At 39.3% G+C, this 18503-nt stretch overlaps 1 protein-coding gene across 7 annotated transcripts in view; it reads left to right on the top strand.

Moving 5' to 3' along the window:
- Positions 1–18503, top strand: part of syt14a (synaptotagmin XIVa) — a 59206-nt gene that overhangs the window by 10593 nt on the left and 30110 nt on the right. For 6 of the 7 annotated variants that reach the window (XM_051946426.1, XM_051946415.1, XM_051946463.1 and 3 more), the window contains exons 2-3: positions 4959–5006; positions 18310–18462. In XM_051946426.1, coding sequence (XP_051802386.1) covers positions 4959–5006; positions 18310–18462 — 201 coding nt within the window. The remainder of the gene's footprint in view (positions 1–4958; positions 5007–18309; positions 18463–18503) is intronic. The other variant, XM_051946436.1, reaches the window with a different exon arrangement.

Below are 18503 nucleotides of genomic sequence, written 5' to 3'. Positions count from 1 at the left end.
TGTTGTTTTGCTACTGCATATGTATAACTGAAAGAGAACCTTCTAGGATTTATTTTTCAGTGTTAATAGGTTGTTACTCATGATGTGTAACCAGTGAAATACCGCTGTGGATTGTTTAGAGTGCCTTCAAATGGAGAGAAGCAACTGAACCAGAGCCATAGTAGCATATTTAAATTACTTAATTTTATTGCAAATTGGTTAAAAAAGTAATAATAGTGATAGTTTGAAGAATGCTGAATATTGAATCCAGTAATCAGACTATTTGATCATTTTTACTTAAAATAATTCTGTTTTTATGAGGATGAACTTTTCTTCTTTCTTTTCTGTTTTTAACTGACAGACTTTAAAAGTTTAAATGTTACATTGGATTTATTAGTAACATGAGGTAAAGGTCACTTTGAGCACTCCAGCATTGAGACGTCATTTGTTCCGGTGCTTCCAGCCTTCATTCAGAACGGGACAGATCTTCCTAGTGTCACAGCTGAATCTAGCTGGAGCTATTTGAATGCTCAACCTGTAGGCAGATCCCAGAGGCAGCCGAAGAGCTCAGAGACTGCACGACCTTCACAAGTGTGAGTAATAGTTCTGAATTACAGTCTCTGTCTGGAAGTCCGTCTGGTGAAGAAAGCTCTGGTGAGCTCTTTGGGATGTGTATTTACCTCCTGAGAAACTGATGCTTTGGTGGACACTCGCCACTGAACACATCCTACAGCTGCCATCCGTCGGGTCCAGCCCAATGAGTCGACACAGTGTTGATAAAAAACAGAGTGACAGAGGACTGCAGTGAGAACACCCTAGTTGAAATGTGGTCTCACCAGCAGACGGTGTTCTTGATACTGGATCAAACTCTCTTGTAGGAGCCCATGAGTGTGCTACATTATAACCAGTCTTTATCCATGCAGGTGTTGCGCCCAGAACATAAAAAAGTTTTGACCATTGAAGAAGCCGTTGACGAAGCTGGTAATGATGAAATGTTTGTTTAGATGAAGAATGTTGGACTGCAATTGTTTGGAGCGATAAAAGCACAGCTTGTTGGAACGCAAGCACTTGTCTCGGGCCCTCTTTATCAGATGCGGTAAAGTTTATCAGCACGTCAACTTTTTAAGTACTGGTGAAGCACCTCAAGGGCTTCAAGCACTGGCTTAGCTTCTACATCTCTTTTATCCCAAAGTAATTCATGAGTAAGTCTCACAGTGCCTGTTACAAGTATTCACACCCCTTAAAAGTTTTCCCTTTTGATTGACTTTCAACATTAAAATGTGCTCATTTAAATTTGACTTTTTTGACAAGAATTTAACAGTCACTTTTTCATGTCAAGGTGAAAACTGATTCCTACAATTTCTTCAAATTGTAAAATAAGTGATTGTATAAGTATTCTTTCCCTTCAAGTTAATATTTAGGAGATGCATCTTTGACTGATATAACAGCATTGAGCCTGTGTCGTAACCACCAAATATTTTCTTGCTAACATAGTAAAATTAAACATCAGCATGTTAGCATTGTACCTGTGAGTGTGTTAGCATGCTGATGTTAGTTTTCTGGAAGGATGGATCTTTGAAAGTTTATGTATAATCATCATAGCAAACAGTGATACATGAATTCATAGTTGTTGTCCAGAAATGCAACGAGAAGACACCAGTCACATCAGGAAGTTGCCCATGGATGAAAACCACTGCACTGTGTTGGCTTTTTAACAGTGCTTTGTGGAGTCGAATGTCACGCTGACATCCATTTTCCATCCACGCTACTGCAAGCCAGTGAGTTGAATTCAAATGTCATCTGAGGATATTCAAAGATATGGTGGGCTTTTCAATTTTACCAGTGGCACAAAGATACACAAGATTCCATCATCAGATGTGGGCTTTCTAAATGTCAGAGATGCTGCAGACTAATGTATATTCCAAAAAATGTTGTGGGTTTTAGGATGATTCAGCCAAAAGCAATAAGACCTTGCAGTTTTAATGCTTTTAGAAGAGAATTTTTTTTTAGTATTTTGTTGTACCCAAATATGTGGACTCACCATATATTTCAGAATGTGTTACATATCCAGTGAATAGTTTACATAGTTTTTTGTAGACAGTATTTTCATCCTAACAAAGGAGCACATCACTTCTGAAGTAGTTTATGGCAGCAGTGGATTAGACAGTTGAGTTTAATTTACTTAACTGTTTGACTGATAAAATAACAAATGTCATCACATTGCTTGCTCAGTCTGAAACAAACCTTCCTGTGATAGACCTCCACACCTCAGATTCATCCTGTGACCTCCAGTAGGGTCTCAGGTTGGAAACATCTGACTTAAGAACAAGAACAGCAGCAAATCCTCACAACTGAAAATGGGCAACTTGAGAATATTATGTATGAGCGTTGGAGATGGAAGCAAAAAAACACAGAAAATGAAGAAAAGTTTGGTAAACATGAGTGGGGAGCAAATGGACGAACAAGTGAAGGAAAGTTGGTGGGGTGTGTTGACACCAGAGATCCAGTCATCAGTATTATGCTAACTACAGCATATGTTCACCAAAAATGAGGCAAAAACCTGGACACAGTAAGATTAGCTTAGCAGAAAGCATGGAAACAGAAGATCGCAAACTTGATGTTTTTGCTTTTGTTGCGTTGGATTTAGAAAATAAAAAATATGTTTTAAAATAAATTGTTTAACCTTTTGATTAGAGATGCATGATATTAGAAAAAACTGGGGACTTCCGCCCTAACCCCATCATGGCAGCAGCATAAAATGTGCGCTCCCCAACACCTAAGAAAATGAGTTTAATTATGGAAGTGCAAAAGTAAGGGCGATGATTAAGACCAGAGGAAAAAGTCGAAAGTCGATTAAAAACGTGGTTTTGGATCTCGAACAAGATAGCGAGCCAGCTATGCTAATAGGCGAGGTAGCCGAACTTGCGGAAGATTTAACAAAGTCAACAGGTGATAGAGTGAAAGCCAAGCTAGCAACGCAGCCAAGCCAAGAGGGAGAAGAAACGCAACAACCGACTATAAACATGGCAGACTTGGAAACAGTTTCACATGAGATACGAGAGTTCCATCGCGAGAACTTTAAAAACCTGAAAGAAATCAAAGACAATATCAAAAAGATTGCAAGCAATGCTGATTGCAAGCAAAAAAGCAATTACCAGAAAATGGATGAAGAATGAGGTACCTAAGGTTGAGGACTAGGTTGAGGTAATATACAATATATATGTGTGATGGAAAAGCTAACTTTTTCTCTGAGATTGGAGGTTGAGAGATTTAAAAGAATTTGAGAAAACTGGATAGAGTACATAAAACCAATTAGGTCTGACATTATCTGAGATGTACATTGTGGAAAAAAAAACCCTAGTTCATGTTACAGAAGTTAGGTTTGTTCCTGACAATTGTATTTATATTTGGGGGAGAGTGGGAGAGAAAAAAGAAAAAAAATAACCATTATGTACCAGTTGTATGTGGAATATATTTCATAATGTTCAGTAAAAAGAAAATTTAAAAAAAAAACCTGACATTGCAGTGTTTATTTTTTTGCACTATATATTGCAAGATGAAAAAATACAGGAATTTTCACCAAGTTGCTCGACTAACTATTTGGAAAAACCTGATTATAATAGAATGATTGGGGGGAATTTTTTTAGGTGAGTACATCCGCTAAGAAAATTAAAAAATATATATGTACAAAAAATGGAACCTTTCTGATGTGATGTAACACTGATATAGGCATCCAATGCTGATTTTAATGACCAAACAAAGCAGTCATGTTGCCTTGTGTGGTGGCACAAATGCAAGACAGTGCTCACGAAGAACCTGTTTTTGGTTGGCATCATCCTTTCTGCAGCCAAAATATTTCCTTACCACTGATGATTTGGTTTTTTTTGTGCAACTGAATCTTCCTTTGGAGTCTTTTTGTACTGTTCCTCACACATGTGCACACGCACAGATTTCATGTCAACAAACTCTGTCTTGTAAATAGGAAAGAATGTGTGATTCCAAGAACTCTTAATTCGTAGTAAATATTATCAGGCAGACTTGCACACATTGTGGTGTTGATGCTGAAATGATGTATTATGCAGCCCTGTTTTCAACAGACCTAGACCAGCTGTTTTCCCCAAATTCCTCTGTTTATGCTAAGCTAACAACCATCTCCTAGCTGTAGCTTCCAATTTAACAAACACATTGTAGTTCTTATCAAACTCTAGACATGAAAATAAGCAAGCTCCGTCTGTATTCCTTCGAAGCTTTGTCTGTCTTTTTTTTTTTCCGCTTTTTAAGTTTTCTTAGAGAAAGGTCTTTTGTAAAGAGTTCAGAGAGAGTTAAGGACAAGAATAAGCCATATACAGGTACAAATAAAGACAAAAACTGTTTGTGGCAAGATAAATCTAAGTACATGAATGATATGATTAACTCATGACACAAGGGTTATCTCTATTAAAATGCTCAAAAGAAACGGTATTTGCAGTGAGTCTTTTAGCGTAGCTAATTTTCTCGGTGTTTGCAAATTTAAAACAGCGATTGCTGTTTCCAGTTTATTGCTTGTCTGCTCACAGAAGAACGCAAAAATCCAGCAGGAGGATTCACACGCCTGTCTTCAACTACTCTTCAGGTCTTTTGGGACCTCATGTACCCAGTTTGAATGGCTTGAAAAACCTGTACATATGTAGTTATTGTTGCTTTCTAAGTCAGTCATAACAGACAGACTGTTTGGTTAAGTCTCAAGTTCTTACAATGCAATAAGTGCAACAGCAACAGAAGAGTGTTTCTTTGCTGAGGCACTTTATTTTAAACCCAACCAGCTTGTACATCGAACACCCACATCATCCAGTCTCTGTCTTCTATCTGTTTTATTCCTGTCCTTTTCCTGCGATTTTTGTCTGAATGCGTCAAAACATATTTTAATGTGTTACCATGATGTTGTGTCTTTTGTTCCCTCCATCACAGTGTGGCTCATTGAAACTGCATTGTCTTTCCAGGTGGCGAGCGTAACTGTGGAGTACATGAGCTGATCTGCGTCAGAAAAGGTAGGGCAGATCAGAGCTCCGGCAGGTTCACCTTTGACCCCTGCACTGTCCACATCAACCTCTATCACCATTACACTGTCACCATCCAAACCCATCGATGTTCTCCTGTTCCACTGTGTTAAGTGTTGTTGGACTGTGCTGTGTGTCTGAGTGTTCGTACATGCTCACTACTTGTGCTTAATGTTTTTGTGAGACACATTCTGTCAACTGAAATCAACTGGAGTGTTACCTGCAGCGTTGTCAAGGAGATTAAGTATATCCTGTCTTAACATATGGCATACATTTGAAACATACATTATTGGTAGTATCTACAGATACGGACCCGTACTCGTAGCCTGTGGGCTATGGATACGGCACTTTCCATTTGCCAGACAGATACGGACCCGTACGTGAGTCTCGCGAGTCAAGAAGCTGCTAACCACTGCAAACTGTTGAAAGGTAAGCAAAGGTTAAGTTTAGGGTTAGTGTTAGGGTCAGGTTTAGGGTCCGTACCTGTAGTACCGATGCTACGGGTCCGTACCTCCAGCGTCTACCGGGAGTCACATGACCAGATCTTGCGTATCTGATTGGCAAATGGAAAGCACGGGTCTGTACCTCTAGCAACTACCTACATTATTTCTGTTTATGTAAAATAATCAGAAATAATTCAAAGTATTTTGGTCTGTGCTTAACAAGTCAAAACATTAGTCAGTATAATAGCACTTTAGATTACAGTTCATATGTTATTGCATAAGTATTTTATATGTGTGGGGCATGGACCTATCTTGAGAGAGAATAAAAATCTAACTGTAAGGGATTACAACATGAAATAAGAGGTAATAGAATTTTTTTTTTTTTGCATTATCTTTTGCCAATTATGCAAAACTGGGTGTGTGAGGTAACAGAAGTTATTGCAAGGAATACAAATCTAATGCAAGGTACTGCAAAAGTAATATTGAGTGATTAAAAAACTAAAAAATTAGAACACAGCAACATGCGTATGGCAAGAAAAACTGACTGCAGAGCAGAGTTTACGATCTGGCTGGGTGTGGAGTGTGAGACCGGCTTTTGTGGTGAGGATGAGCAACAGGTGTGCTGCACCACAGCTGCCCAGAGTTCTGGAGATAGAGGTGATCAGTGATGGGTGGCAGCTGTGACGAACTGCTTGACCAGGCAACAGAGGGGAGGGAGAGAGGGAGACCAGGTGGAGGCTGAAGCTGGGACAGAGAAGGAGGACCTGACAAGACAAGACGTCCCTGCTCTTTATGCACGTTATAAATGCCTCAGGCTTTTATTTTGACACAGACTACGGTATACATTTGGCAGGAAGTCATCAAACACGCTACACTTCACACTCACGGTCCTGACAACATAACACTTAATCAAACATAAATACTAGTAACGCTGGAACACTAAGATAAACCATAATAATGACATTTAAACCCCCAACACCCTGAACTCCCATGGTGCATTGCAGCACCACAGTTCAGTTCAGTCCATAGACATATATGTCTATGGTTCAGTCATAGCGCTGATTGGCTCAGCGACCGTAGCGGCAGTCTCCTCTGTCTTGGTATAGCGCCATTCAGTATCTGGCCCTGTCCGTTTCACACAGACGTCTGATCGCTACATAGTGTTGCTCTGCGGTGATGTATGTGGGGAGGGTTTATAAAGCCTTAAAATATGTAAAAACAAGAAAAACACTCAGAGGGCGCAATACTCTGCCAAGACTATTCATTCTCTGACCTAGCACTGAACACAGGCGTGTGTTATGCATGTGTGCGTGAATCGCCAGACCTAAGTATGTAGCGGTACATATGTGACGGGACTCAGAAACACCCCCACAGTTTAATCAGTCAATCAATTGTTCCTTGTACCAATTCCGATAAGTTGGCAACGGTAGATTTGTAGTAGGATCACATCATCGTCAGCGGGGAACTGATGCAGCGTTCACTTGTCACAGTTACAGTGATGCCGTGCTGGCCACTGTATCTTTCATTTCTGACCTTCCTTGAAAATTTCATCCAAGTCCGTTGGTCCGTATTTGAGTAATATTGCACAGGACAGACAGATGATCGTCACATAATTCCATTGCATTCATTGGCGGAGTTATAATAAAATAAATACTCTAGCATCGGATTTGTGTATGATTGTGTTCATTTGCATTTACTTTATTTTGTTTATTATTTTTGTGTTAATTTATGTTCTGCCGGTGAGAGCGGTCCATGTTTGTTGTGCTGAGCGGTTGTGCTGACACTGAAATAGCAGAAACATACATTTACAATACTTATTAAGAGTAAATTGGGACTTGTTGGATGTCTTAAATGTGCCAACTGCATGCAAACTGATACCACTGTAGGATTTCTCAGTAAAAGATCTCTAACAGAACGATTTGAGAGTTTTCTGTGGATGTTTTTGCTACACAAATCCTCGCTACACAAATCCTTAGTCATCATCATCCAGACTTTATTTTGAAGGTCAAATGTTCATATTTTATAAGCTGTCTTCAAGTCTGCAGAAGGTGTGTCATACACAGAAAGGAAATTAAGAGTGGAATGCTGCTCAAACAACACACACATACAAATGCACACAAACACACATAGTTCTGAAAAAAAAGCACTTTTTAAACATTTATTTTTTGGAATGCTGAATTCTTACATATCAGCTGATGTAAATAAAACCTGCCGAAAACTGTCCTGTCCTGCGGGGGATGTTTAACATGGAAGAAAACAAAAGACATGAGCATAAAAATGCAAAATAATTGTAACCGGCCTGACCCAAAGCCCTGGAGATGGGGATAGAGTTGACCAATATTTAAAGGTTACAATATGCTCCTTATATCACCGATTTTCGTCTATTGCAGGAGGGTCTGGAACCTAACCCCACAATATACGAGGGACCACTGTAATCGAAAAATCTATGTGACATACTGTATATTGATATACTGATGTTTGTATGCACGCATTAAAAAAATGAGTAAGGGAGCTTGTCACACTAGTCTGTCTACTGCATGCTGTTAAAAAAAAACAGTTGATGAGTCAGAGTTTATGTGTTATATTTGTTCATGATTTGACAATATGACAGGACAAACAATGGGCTTCATTAATATTAGATTTGTGGTGGAACCCAAAACTCCATTACTGTTCTAAAGTATTTTATAATAACATTAAAAACACGTACACACATTGTAACTATTTTATTGCTGTTGAGCTGAACACTTCTTAGGTTTGGCCTTGTGTCTTAATCCTTAACAGTCTGAAGACTCTGCATTTTCGATCTGTTAATAAGAAGTTCTTGCATTAAAAAAAAGTTGTAATAATTTAAAACCAATAATATCATAACTATTAGTTTATTTGGCAAAGGTTTCTGTCTTGCAGTTCATTGTAAGAATATTCATGCACCACAAAGTTGGGAACAATCACAACAACAGTGAATTACTTCTGTTTACATTTATGCATTATTTCATGTATTTACATTTGACATAGCTGTTAATTAATTTTGTAATGAATCGCCACAGTAAATGGATGAAACACTCTACTGCATGGGTAAATTATTGCTAAAAACATCTTCTACTTTTGGTCACGTCTGAAGACTGAGTAGGTGGGGGATCAGATAGCTGAGTGGTTCAGGCTTCTACCAAATGGGCACAAATGCTGACAGCATGGGCGTCCTGACTTTTACTGTATGACGTTTCCCTGCTGTTTCTCCTACATTTCTGTCTGTCTTCACTGCTCCGATCCAAAAAAAAAAAAAAAAAGCAGCAAAGCGACCCAAAAGTAATAACTGTAAAAGAAGTTTGGCGTTTCTTAAGTGGCTACATCTATTAAAGGTCATGACGGTGCTGCAGCAGCCCAATTTAATACAGACAAGCTTTTAACATGTCAGACTGGTTAGAATAGCTCTAATTTAAAATGTTCCATGCTTCTTTTCTTTCCCGTGGAACATTCATATTCATACTGACCAAAAAAAAAAAAAAAACATAAAACACAAGTGGATTCTGAGAGTGTGTGTCACGTTGCACGAGCCAGCCGAGTGGTCTGGTTGTGTAAGAAAATGTTCGAATTTGGGTTACCCTATTTGTTTTTTTTAGTTTTTTGTGTTTGTGGGAGATTCACTCCAGAGGTGTGTGTGTGGTGTGTGTTTGTGCGTGTGGACAAGTTTGTGACTACACAGTAGGTATTGTGCTTCAGAGCATTGTCTGAGCCTGTGTAGGAGTTTGTATGGGAGAGATGAGAGTGCTTATGGGCTGCCTGTGGTGTGTGTGGGTGTCTTTGTGCTTTTAGATGGTTTTGTGCTTTTTGACATTGAACATGGCAACTGTTTCCATGCGGACCAACTCAACAAAGATGGCACAGACGAGCCACAGTGAATGCAGTATACAACCGTATTTGTCAACAGTGACAATATAATCCAAGTTGTAGAATTTTTGTGTGAATCACATTATTGGTTTTTGCATTGCTTTCCACTGACTCTTTTCTCTGTATACATTCGTAATACAGTGGATTAGATGGTAACAGGGTCAAACAAGCCGCCCAGCTGTCTTGTTTACCAGCTAATTGGCATCGTGGGAGATTCTTCCACTGTCTCAGACATTCTTGCATTGAAGGATGACAGCTGATAAGAGCATTGGCTCTCACTGTCATTGCTGAGACTGTCAAAAACAAATCATGTTTAGCCAGTTATAAAACTGGCAAAATGCTTTCCTGGGTTATGATGGTAAACATACACATGGCTCTTGTTGATTCTAGCTGAAGATGTGCAGCCATATTAGATTAATCTCAAATGACTGTCAGATTTGGCGAAGGTCACTCATTTCTAATCAGAGATGAGGATTTCATGTTTCAAATAGAAGCATTTTTTCAAAACCTAAAACCACGTGCTCCTTTCTGTTTGTTCAGGTCAAGATGTCATTTCATGGTGCACCGTGCAGGAACCTTTCTGTGACATGAATGCCTTTCATTTGATTAAAAAGGAAGTGACATTTTGTCCTTGGAGCTGTGGTCACTTATTGAGCGTCTGCTTTCTTAGTAAGTCTGAAAGAAAAGCAACTATTGTTTGTACTTTCTCTTACAGTTTTCTTGTTCATCTAAAATACTTCATAGTTTTTTAACATACCTTGTCTTTTACATTTTTACAATAAGTTCCAGATGTCAGATTTAATTTTCAAGTTCACTAATTTTTCTCAGCATAGCCTGCTACAAGTCATTTTATGCTGTAGTCTCTTCGACATAGTAACTTCTCACAGAGAGACACCTACCAAACCTACATTTGTCAGCAGATTGATCACTAAACCTGGCAGTGTTCTTAACAATGCGCTCATTATGGTATCAGCATGGCAGACATGGCCCCTCCAACATTTTTATGGGAGTTTGTTAGGTAAAAAGGTTCTTATTCTCAACAGATCAAACCCTTCAAGAGCATCCAGCAACTTTTGAAGGTTGCTACACGTCTTCTCTTTTCTCCAGCTGCAGCCACAGCAGCTGAATTCCAAAGTTTCCCAGAAAACTGCCTCACTTGTGTGATATTTGGCTTCCCAAACTTGAGCTCAAAAAACACTTCTTTGTGCCTAGCAGCAGGGCTGGAGCAGCTTAGGTAACTACAAGATGCCATCATCAGTCATAAAGTCTCCAATTTGTCACTGTCTTGGCCAATGTTTCGTTTAGAGCACATGTTGTCTGAACTAGCTTTATGAGTCTCATGCTTCTGTTCTGCTTTAAATGATCTGATTCATCATCAGCAGTGTGAGCTACACCTTCATCTACAGAGCTGCCCTCTAATCTCAAAGAAAACACTATTGTAGGCCTGGAAGATTAATCAAAATGTTATTGAAATCACAATATGGCTAAGTGTAACATCCAAATTACAGGAGCTGCAATTTTGTGATAAAGGCCTCACAAACATAACCACTCTAAGTGAAACATTGTGGTGCTGCAGAGAGAACATGCAGCAAAACACACATCATCATTTAAAATGTTTCTCAGTGGAAGAGAAATTTAAAAAATGACCATTCCCACAGAAATTATGACTCACATTATATTTGCTGTCTGTCAAAATAATCCCAATATGATTTGCAGGTGCTGCAGTTGTGCTACTATGACAGAAATGTTAGATGAACATTTTTTTTGTCATTGTGTGTATTTTTATTCATAAAACACAGAACAGTATAACAGTAAAACAACTGTGCCAGCCAACCCAGAATACGCTGAATAAAACAGCAACACTTATATTCTTTTGGTCATTTTGGACATGAGAAAAACAGCTTTTTGTTATCAGTTTTGACATTGTGACAGTAAACCAGACTAGTAGTATGGAGAACAAAAGAGAGCTGAGTGATTAATTGAATGAAATGACTAAACTAAACTCATGTGAAACTAAGGGTTGTTGAAGAGAGATCAGTTTCTCCATTTGTTTCCTAATTAATGTTGTCCTATTAACAGATCCATCTCGGGATATAGAAACCATTTCAGTTTGTCAGTAAGCAAAACAGACAGTATATTAAAGCTAATCATTATTTTTTCATATTTTTCATATAATCCACTTGTAATCCCAAATGTCAGCAGATGAATCTCCTTCTGTGATGTCTTTAGTCTGTTATCATCTTGAGGAAAGACTTTGTCAGTTAGGTTGGTGTTGTAAATGCCAAATATCTCCATTTCAGACGTAAAGTTTAATCAGAATCTTCCTGAAAGTCTCCCTCAAAAACTTTCAAAAGACTGTCTCTTACAAAGGTGTTTGGTACATTTTATAACCATTACAAGTTTGGTTTCCCACATTTTTGTTCTCCGTGCTTCTTGTATAACAAAGTCCGTTATTGTTTTAATCTTCCTGTGAGTCACCAGTCAGTCCCACACACATTATCTAAGGGCTATTCTCAGTATTTTAATGGAATACAGTTGATTTGGTAAAGTAAGACTAACAGGAAAATGAGAAATGATGTTAGACAGCTTGTACCACGCATCACCCACACTGTATGACTGCACCGGTACAGCAACATTTCCTGTAGAAATACTAATTTCTGGGGTAAAACATAAATTTTTTTGGAGCATGTTCAGGGAGTACACAAAGGAATGAAGCCTGAATACAGAATAAGTGTATAGATTCAAGCAAATGTTGTAGTCCTAAGTCAATAAGAGTAAAGTAAAGAGTGAAATTGTCTGGGATTTAATATTCTTTTCCCTGTTTGAGCCAGTTGGGGAATTATACAGAGCAGGATCGCTCCCGCTCCATCTGTGCTGTGAATAATTCAGTCTACAGTGAGAAGCTGGTACAGTGTGAGCAGACAGGCATTCCCATGGGATAACGCCTCCCGCTCCCACATCACCATGTGACCAAACATTGTGGGCTACCAACAAAAATCAAGGCTCATTACAGCCAGAGAGAACAAACAATTGCTCCAAAAAAATCTACCACTTTTTCTTTGGAATGCACACATGTTTGTAGGCTAGAAAGTCAAGGAGCTGGAAATAAGAGCGCAGCAGGTTATGTAACGTTCTTCTCCAGTTCTTTAGGTGTGAGTCTGGCTATGAACCATCCTGTTGTTAAATCAAGCTAGAAATCTCATTGTGTGCCAGTTTCTACAAATTACTTACTCTCTTTAAGCTTTAATTGAATGTTTGTTTACTGATGCAAAACATTATAGGAACTCCTTCCAATCAGGCTTGAGATATATAATATTTAACCAGAGGTGGGTAGAGTAGTCAAAAATCACACTCGAGTAAGAGTAACATTACTTCAACATAATATCACTCAAGTATAAGTAAAAAGTGAGAGCGTGAGGGCGACATCTGGTGAAACGGAGTCACGTGATTACTGTTGCTTCATCTGATTGGTGAAACACAGTTATGTGGTAGATCCACTAGGGCTTTTCTCTGGCAAAATAAAGCAGATCTAATGTGGTAAATAAACAAGTAAGGAATTGAGTGTAGCCCAGTGAAATGGAGTAAGAGTAGCGTTTCTCCTTCACACATATACTCAAGTAAAAGTAAAACGTATGCCAGAGAAAAACTACTCTCAGAAGTACATTTTTAAAAAAAAAGTTACTTAAGTAAATGTAACAGAGTAAATGTTACTCGTTACTACCCACCTTTGTATTTAACACAATAACAGCCTGAAACAGCGCAAAAATGCAGTTAGTTGTTGCAGACATTATATTTGATTTGTAAGTAATAGAATATATGTCATCATCTTTGATCGGAAAATGGATGCTATTAAAGTTCACTGTCTTCCCAAATGAGTTCATTAGCTCCTATTTGTACAAAGACACTCATTTGGCTCATTTGAACAATATGGACTTTGCATATAGGGACTTCATGCTGTGCACAGCTTCATTCATCATGTTAAATGAGCTCGGCACTAATTTGAGGTGTGAACAATATATTCCCTCTAATTGCACTTAAAAGCTGTCACATCTTTCCTCTTATAGTAGCTTTTTTTTATCACCTCTTCCTACTTGCATGGCCCTTAAGTAGTCGCTGGAACATTATAAGAGAATATCTGAGACGTTTGTTCTCTTTGCTGTTGATTTGCTGCAAAGTACCTTTGCACTGTGTAAGTCACACAGCTTCTACTCAGGGTTTATGCGACAACCAGATAGTTCTGTTTTTCAGTTAGGATTTTCAGGTACACCGATCAGCCACAACATTAGAAGCACCTGCCAAATATTGTGTAGGTTCCCCTTGTGACACCAAAGCAGCTCTGACCCATTGAAGCTATCAGGTGTTGGGATGTTAGCAGGAGATCCTTTAAACCTTGGAAAGTATGGTATAAAGCATGCATGGGTCTGACTTGGTTTTGCAGCACATCCAGCAGACACTTGAGTGTGTTGCACTTTAGGAAATTTGATGAGAAAGGCAACATGTTGAACTCTTTGTGATATCCCTAATCTGTTCCTGGTCAACTTATGCAGTATTCTGCTGAAAGAGGGTACTCCCATCAGGCAGCTAGGGTGTACAACACCTGAGTGCTACAATATTCATGTAGGTGGTACTGGTTAAAATCACATCTACATGAAGGAAATGGACGAATGGTTCCAGTTGAACATTGTCCTGAGCATCACAGTGCCTTCTTTTCATACTGCATCCTGCTGCCATCTCTTCTGCAGGTGAACTACAAGTTTGATTTACCAGATTTGTTGGCCCATTGTCCAGTTCAGATGTCCAAATAGGTCATTTTAGTAGCGGACAAGTGTCTGGTCTGCAGGTATTCAGACCTATACACAGCAAACTGTGATGCTCTCTGTGTTCCGTCATCTTTCTGTCGTGGAAAGTTGATTTCACTTATATTACTGTATCAACCGTTTTAGCTAGAAGTAGCTCCTACGTGGGATCAAACTACACAGGCCAGCCTTCATCTCCCACGTTCATCAGTGAGCTTTGGGCCTCCATAGCTGTCACCGGTTCATTGGTTGAGGTACTCTGACCCAGTTGTGTCATTACAATTTGGATGTTGTGCTGCCTACCTAATACATCCCATCTCTTGAAAGGTGCCGTTGTAACAAGATGATCAAATGTATTTAATTCACTTGTCAGTGGTTTAAATGTTGTGACTGATGAGTGTGTGTCAGTTCACGCATGATTCTTTCATTTAATGTGTTATGTTGTCAAGGCTCGGAAGGTGAGCATTTATAACAGAAATCCTGTGTCGCTAGTTGCAGGTATGAAATCTGAAAGATGTTGGCACTTACCAGCCTATGTAATGAGACAATTGGTGATGTTTGGGGATGTGTAGGAGCCAGTGTTTGTAAATCTACTGGTAACTAAAAGTCTGGACATCAAAGCCTCCTTTTTCTTTGACTTTTTTTTGTTCTTTTTGTCATTACTCGCCCAACATTATGTAGGTGCAATATTTAACAAGAAAAGCACTCAGAGAGCGCAGTGCTCTGCCAAAACTGCTCAGTCATTGTATCATTTCAACGGATGAAATCTTGAAAAAATTAGTGGCATAAATCACGGCACCGTACAATGTGGCCATTTAATACAGATATACCCTCAAACAAAATGACTTTGCACTAAGCACAGGCGTGTGTTCTGCATGTGTACATTATGTACAGATACTGAATTGCATGACCTAAATATGTAGCGGGCAGCAGGAATTGATGGGACTCGGAAACACCCCCACAATTTAATCAATTGTTCCTTGTATAATTTCCGACAGATAGGTCCATAATGGTTGATTTGTGGTAGGATCCCAATCATGTGATCGTCAGCAAGCAACTGATTTCACTTGTTGTCATAGTTACAGTGATGCGTATCTCTGTGATACAGAAATCTTTAACAAATCTGTGGATCTAGACTATAAGCTGCATCACTGCCAAAATCTAATCACTTGGTCCTTGTGTCATTTCTGACCTTCCCTGAAAATTCCATCCAAATCCGTTATTCCGGTTTTGAGTAATGTTGCTGATAGACAGACAGTCAGATGGACAGACAAACGGACAGACAAATCAACGCCGATTGTCACCTAACTCTCCTGGGGCTCTACCTCCTTGTCAGAGTAATGATAGAGAACCCCTTTAAAGAAGTATTTTAAACCATTAATAGTTTGAAATATTGTATTTGGGCCTGGGTGGAACTGACAGCAGTTAAATAATACCATTAATAAATAATACTAAAAATAAAAATATTTTTTTCATGTCCTCTCCATATTCCACAGTCAGCCATCACCTTGAGCACCACTCTGCATGCTCTACCACTATCGATCAGAAGACAGTGAGCATACAGAGTGGTGCTCAAGTTTGCTTTTCCATCGCAAACTCTGCGTGTGTTTGACTTTTCTGCATTCATGAACCCTCCAGTCCATCCTATACGTTACACTGGGAATGCAACATTCTTCTACAGTGCTGGAAAAGAAGTAGCTGTATTCACCTTGTTATTCTATTATTCAGCACAATGCTTCTGTTGGTTTCAGGATCTACAGTGTGCTTTCTGGAATACTAACACTAAACTTTTACCATAGCAAGCAATCACTAACCTCTCTGCAAAGTTTTCTGTACTCAATAGGCAATCACTGTGAATGAGCATGTGTGTCATACTCAATATAAATGTCTTTAATAGGCTCCTGTAATTGGTTTAATATGGTCTTCAGCGCCATTGTGCTTAAAGTGGTTATTGCCTTTTAGACAGTAGTGGCTGAGTAGCATGTGTGCAGTCCTTTCTGTCATTATGAAGGATGCCATATCTATTAGACAGTAAAATGTGTTTGCCAAATGTCTCTCAACTTGATAAACACACACTACTCTCTAACTTCTTGTTCTCAGTGACTCATCTCAACATCATTTGCCTTGGACAGTTATCATTAGATCGGGGTAAAAAAGGTAGAATTTTCCCTCAAAGTGGTAGTTAAGTATTTTCATTTATGCGTATGTAACTGTCTGAGAAGGTGACACATTCATACTTTGGACGCCCACACTGGCAGCGCAAGAGGCCCAAAGTGAATTCTGCAGTTTTGTCCCCCTGATTACAACAATTGATTGTACCTACACAAAATGTCAAATTAGTTTCTTGAACTTACTGTATGAGGTGACTATTCTCTGGAACATAGAACTGTAATAGCGGTCTATGCAGTGAAAATGTTCTACCAAACGATAGTGGTGTTTTCTTTTAGCTTGAAGGGGTTCCAGTAATTAGCTACTGGACCAAGATGTTAAACTTATTTGATTGCATTGATGCCACTACCACAGAGAACAGAAAGCATTACATCCTGAAAGCCTAGTCTCCCTTTTGGTAACATCTGATGATAGCATTGCCCATCTGTGGACACTGAAGGTCATACGTGAGGTGGAAGGTCATGCTTTCATCTGTCAAGAACACAGTCAGTATTTTCATCAGCCGGGTTCAGAAAGGTTTAACAAATCCTGCCTGCATCTCTAATGATGTTTCCATCCAAAGCACACTGAATCTACTGATGTGTGGCAGCCAGTGTTGCGCTTAATGAGATCTGACTCGCCTGTTTGTCTGGAGCCTGAAGTGACGCTGCACCTGAACCTGTTGCTATGGCAACCAACAGGTTGTGTCTCTACAGTGATATAACCTCGCTGTCTCTCTCTCCGTCTCTCTCATCTGTCTTGAGCTGATGTTTGCCACAAGTGTTTTTTTTATTGCATCAGACTATAATTATACAATTACCATTTACACAAACTACATAAATGTGTATTTTTTTTAGTCGTCAAGTCAAATAAGACAGAAACAGACTATTGCTAAAATAATACACAGCAGTGTCCACCAGAATTTTTTTGAAGCAAATTTATGCTACATTTTACTCACTAGCAAATTCTTATTTTCAGGATCAGAGTGCTTAATGCATTTTCATGTTAGCTTGCTTTGCTAACATTTCTGCCACGAATAGTCTCAGATTTTTGGGACATACGCTCATTTTCTTTCTTGCTGAGTGTTAAATGAGAAGATTAACATACAACTCAAAAATATGAATGCTTTTTTCTCTCAAAATGTCAGACTACAGACTATATTTGAGATAGTAAATGGTAAATGGGTCACAGACAGATAAAAACAGTTTTGGTGTGAGAAGGGGTCTTAACTTTGCCTGGGGACCAGACAGCCTTTATATTGTGTATTACAAATACACATAAAGTCAGTCTGGAACTGCTCCATTGAATCAAATCTAGCCCAGAGGCGGGACTACCAATCACAGCTTGAATTGGAGAGAGCCAATCAGCGTAACGCATGTGTGACGCAATCACTAAGCGACCTAACAACTGCCTTTCCGCCATGATATTTTGTAGTTTTAACAGCTTCCTTCGCCGTACAGGGGTCCTGAGGAAAATCTAAGCTCTCCCTTTCAACAGTGGAGGGCAGCATTGCGCATTCTATCGTACAGCCTGCTGGAATTAAAAGAAGAAGAAGAAGAAGTAGTCCAAACAGTTATGGCGACCAGTTTTAAGGACAAATTCAGCCCGTGCAAAACAGAGGAAAGCGCACGAGAGAAACCTCGCTCTGTTGCGGTCGCCATTTTGTTTGTATGCGGGAGATCCACAGGTGTTAGATGGGTAATCTCGGCCCTGAAGATGACGCATTGTTAACTCCCGCCTCTGGTCCTCTGATTGGTTCGGTCTGATCTGCTCGGAGCTTGAAAACCTGTCAAAATGTGTCAATGGAGGAGGGCTAGACCGTATTCCCGTATATCCCTTATAACGGGAATACAAAGTCTAGCTAAGCTAGGCTAGTCTTAACTGGCATGTTTTTTTGTAGCATTTATGGCCAGAAGTATCTGGACAACGTTCACATTTGTTTACCAAAAGTGTTATGTGTGTCAATGGTATGTAAAATGCTAAAAAACAAATGTAACTTTAACTTGAACGTCTATGTCCCAGTTTCTCCAGAAGTGCTGGGGTTTCTGACAGCCATCGGACTCTTCATCATCCTCATGACCTTCCTTTTCTGGTACCTCAACAACAAGTTGGCACTAGAGAACCCAGGGAGCCTGCAGTGCCTTGATGACTTCAGGAAAAACACCGAACTACAAGGTGAGCGTTCACACATACTGAAGATACTCATTTCGTGACTG

This window comes from Acanthochromis polyacanthus, chromosome 1 (assembly GCF_021347895.1).
Source record: "Acanthochromis polyacanthus isolate Apoly-LR-REF ecotype Palm Island chromosome 1, KAUST_Apoly_ChrSc, whole genome shotgun sequence".
NCBI classification, from domain to species: domain Eukaryota; kingdom Metazoa; phylum Chordata; class Actinopteri; family Pomacentridae; genus Acanthochromis; species Acanthochromis polyacanthus.
Note: the sequence above shows the minus strand (reverse complement) of the source record. Positions and strands in the feature narration are given on the sequence as shown.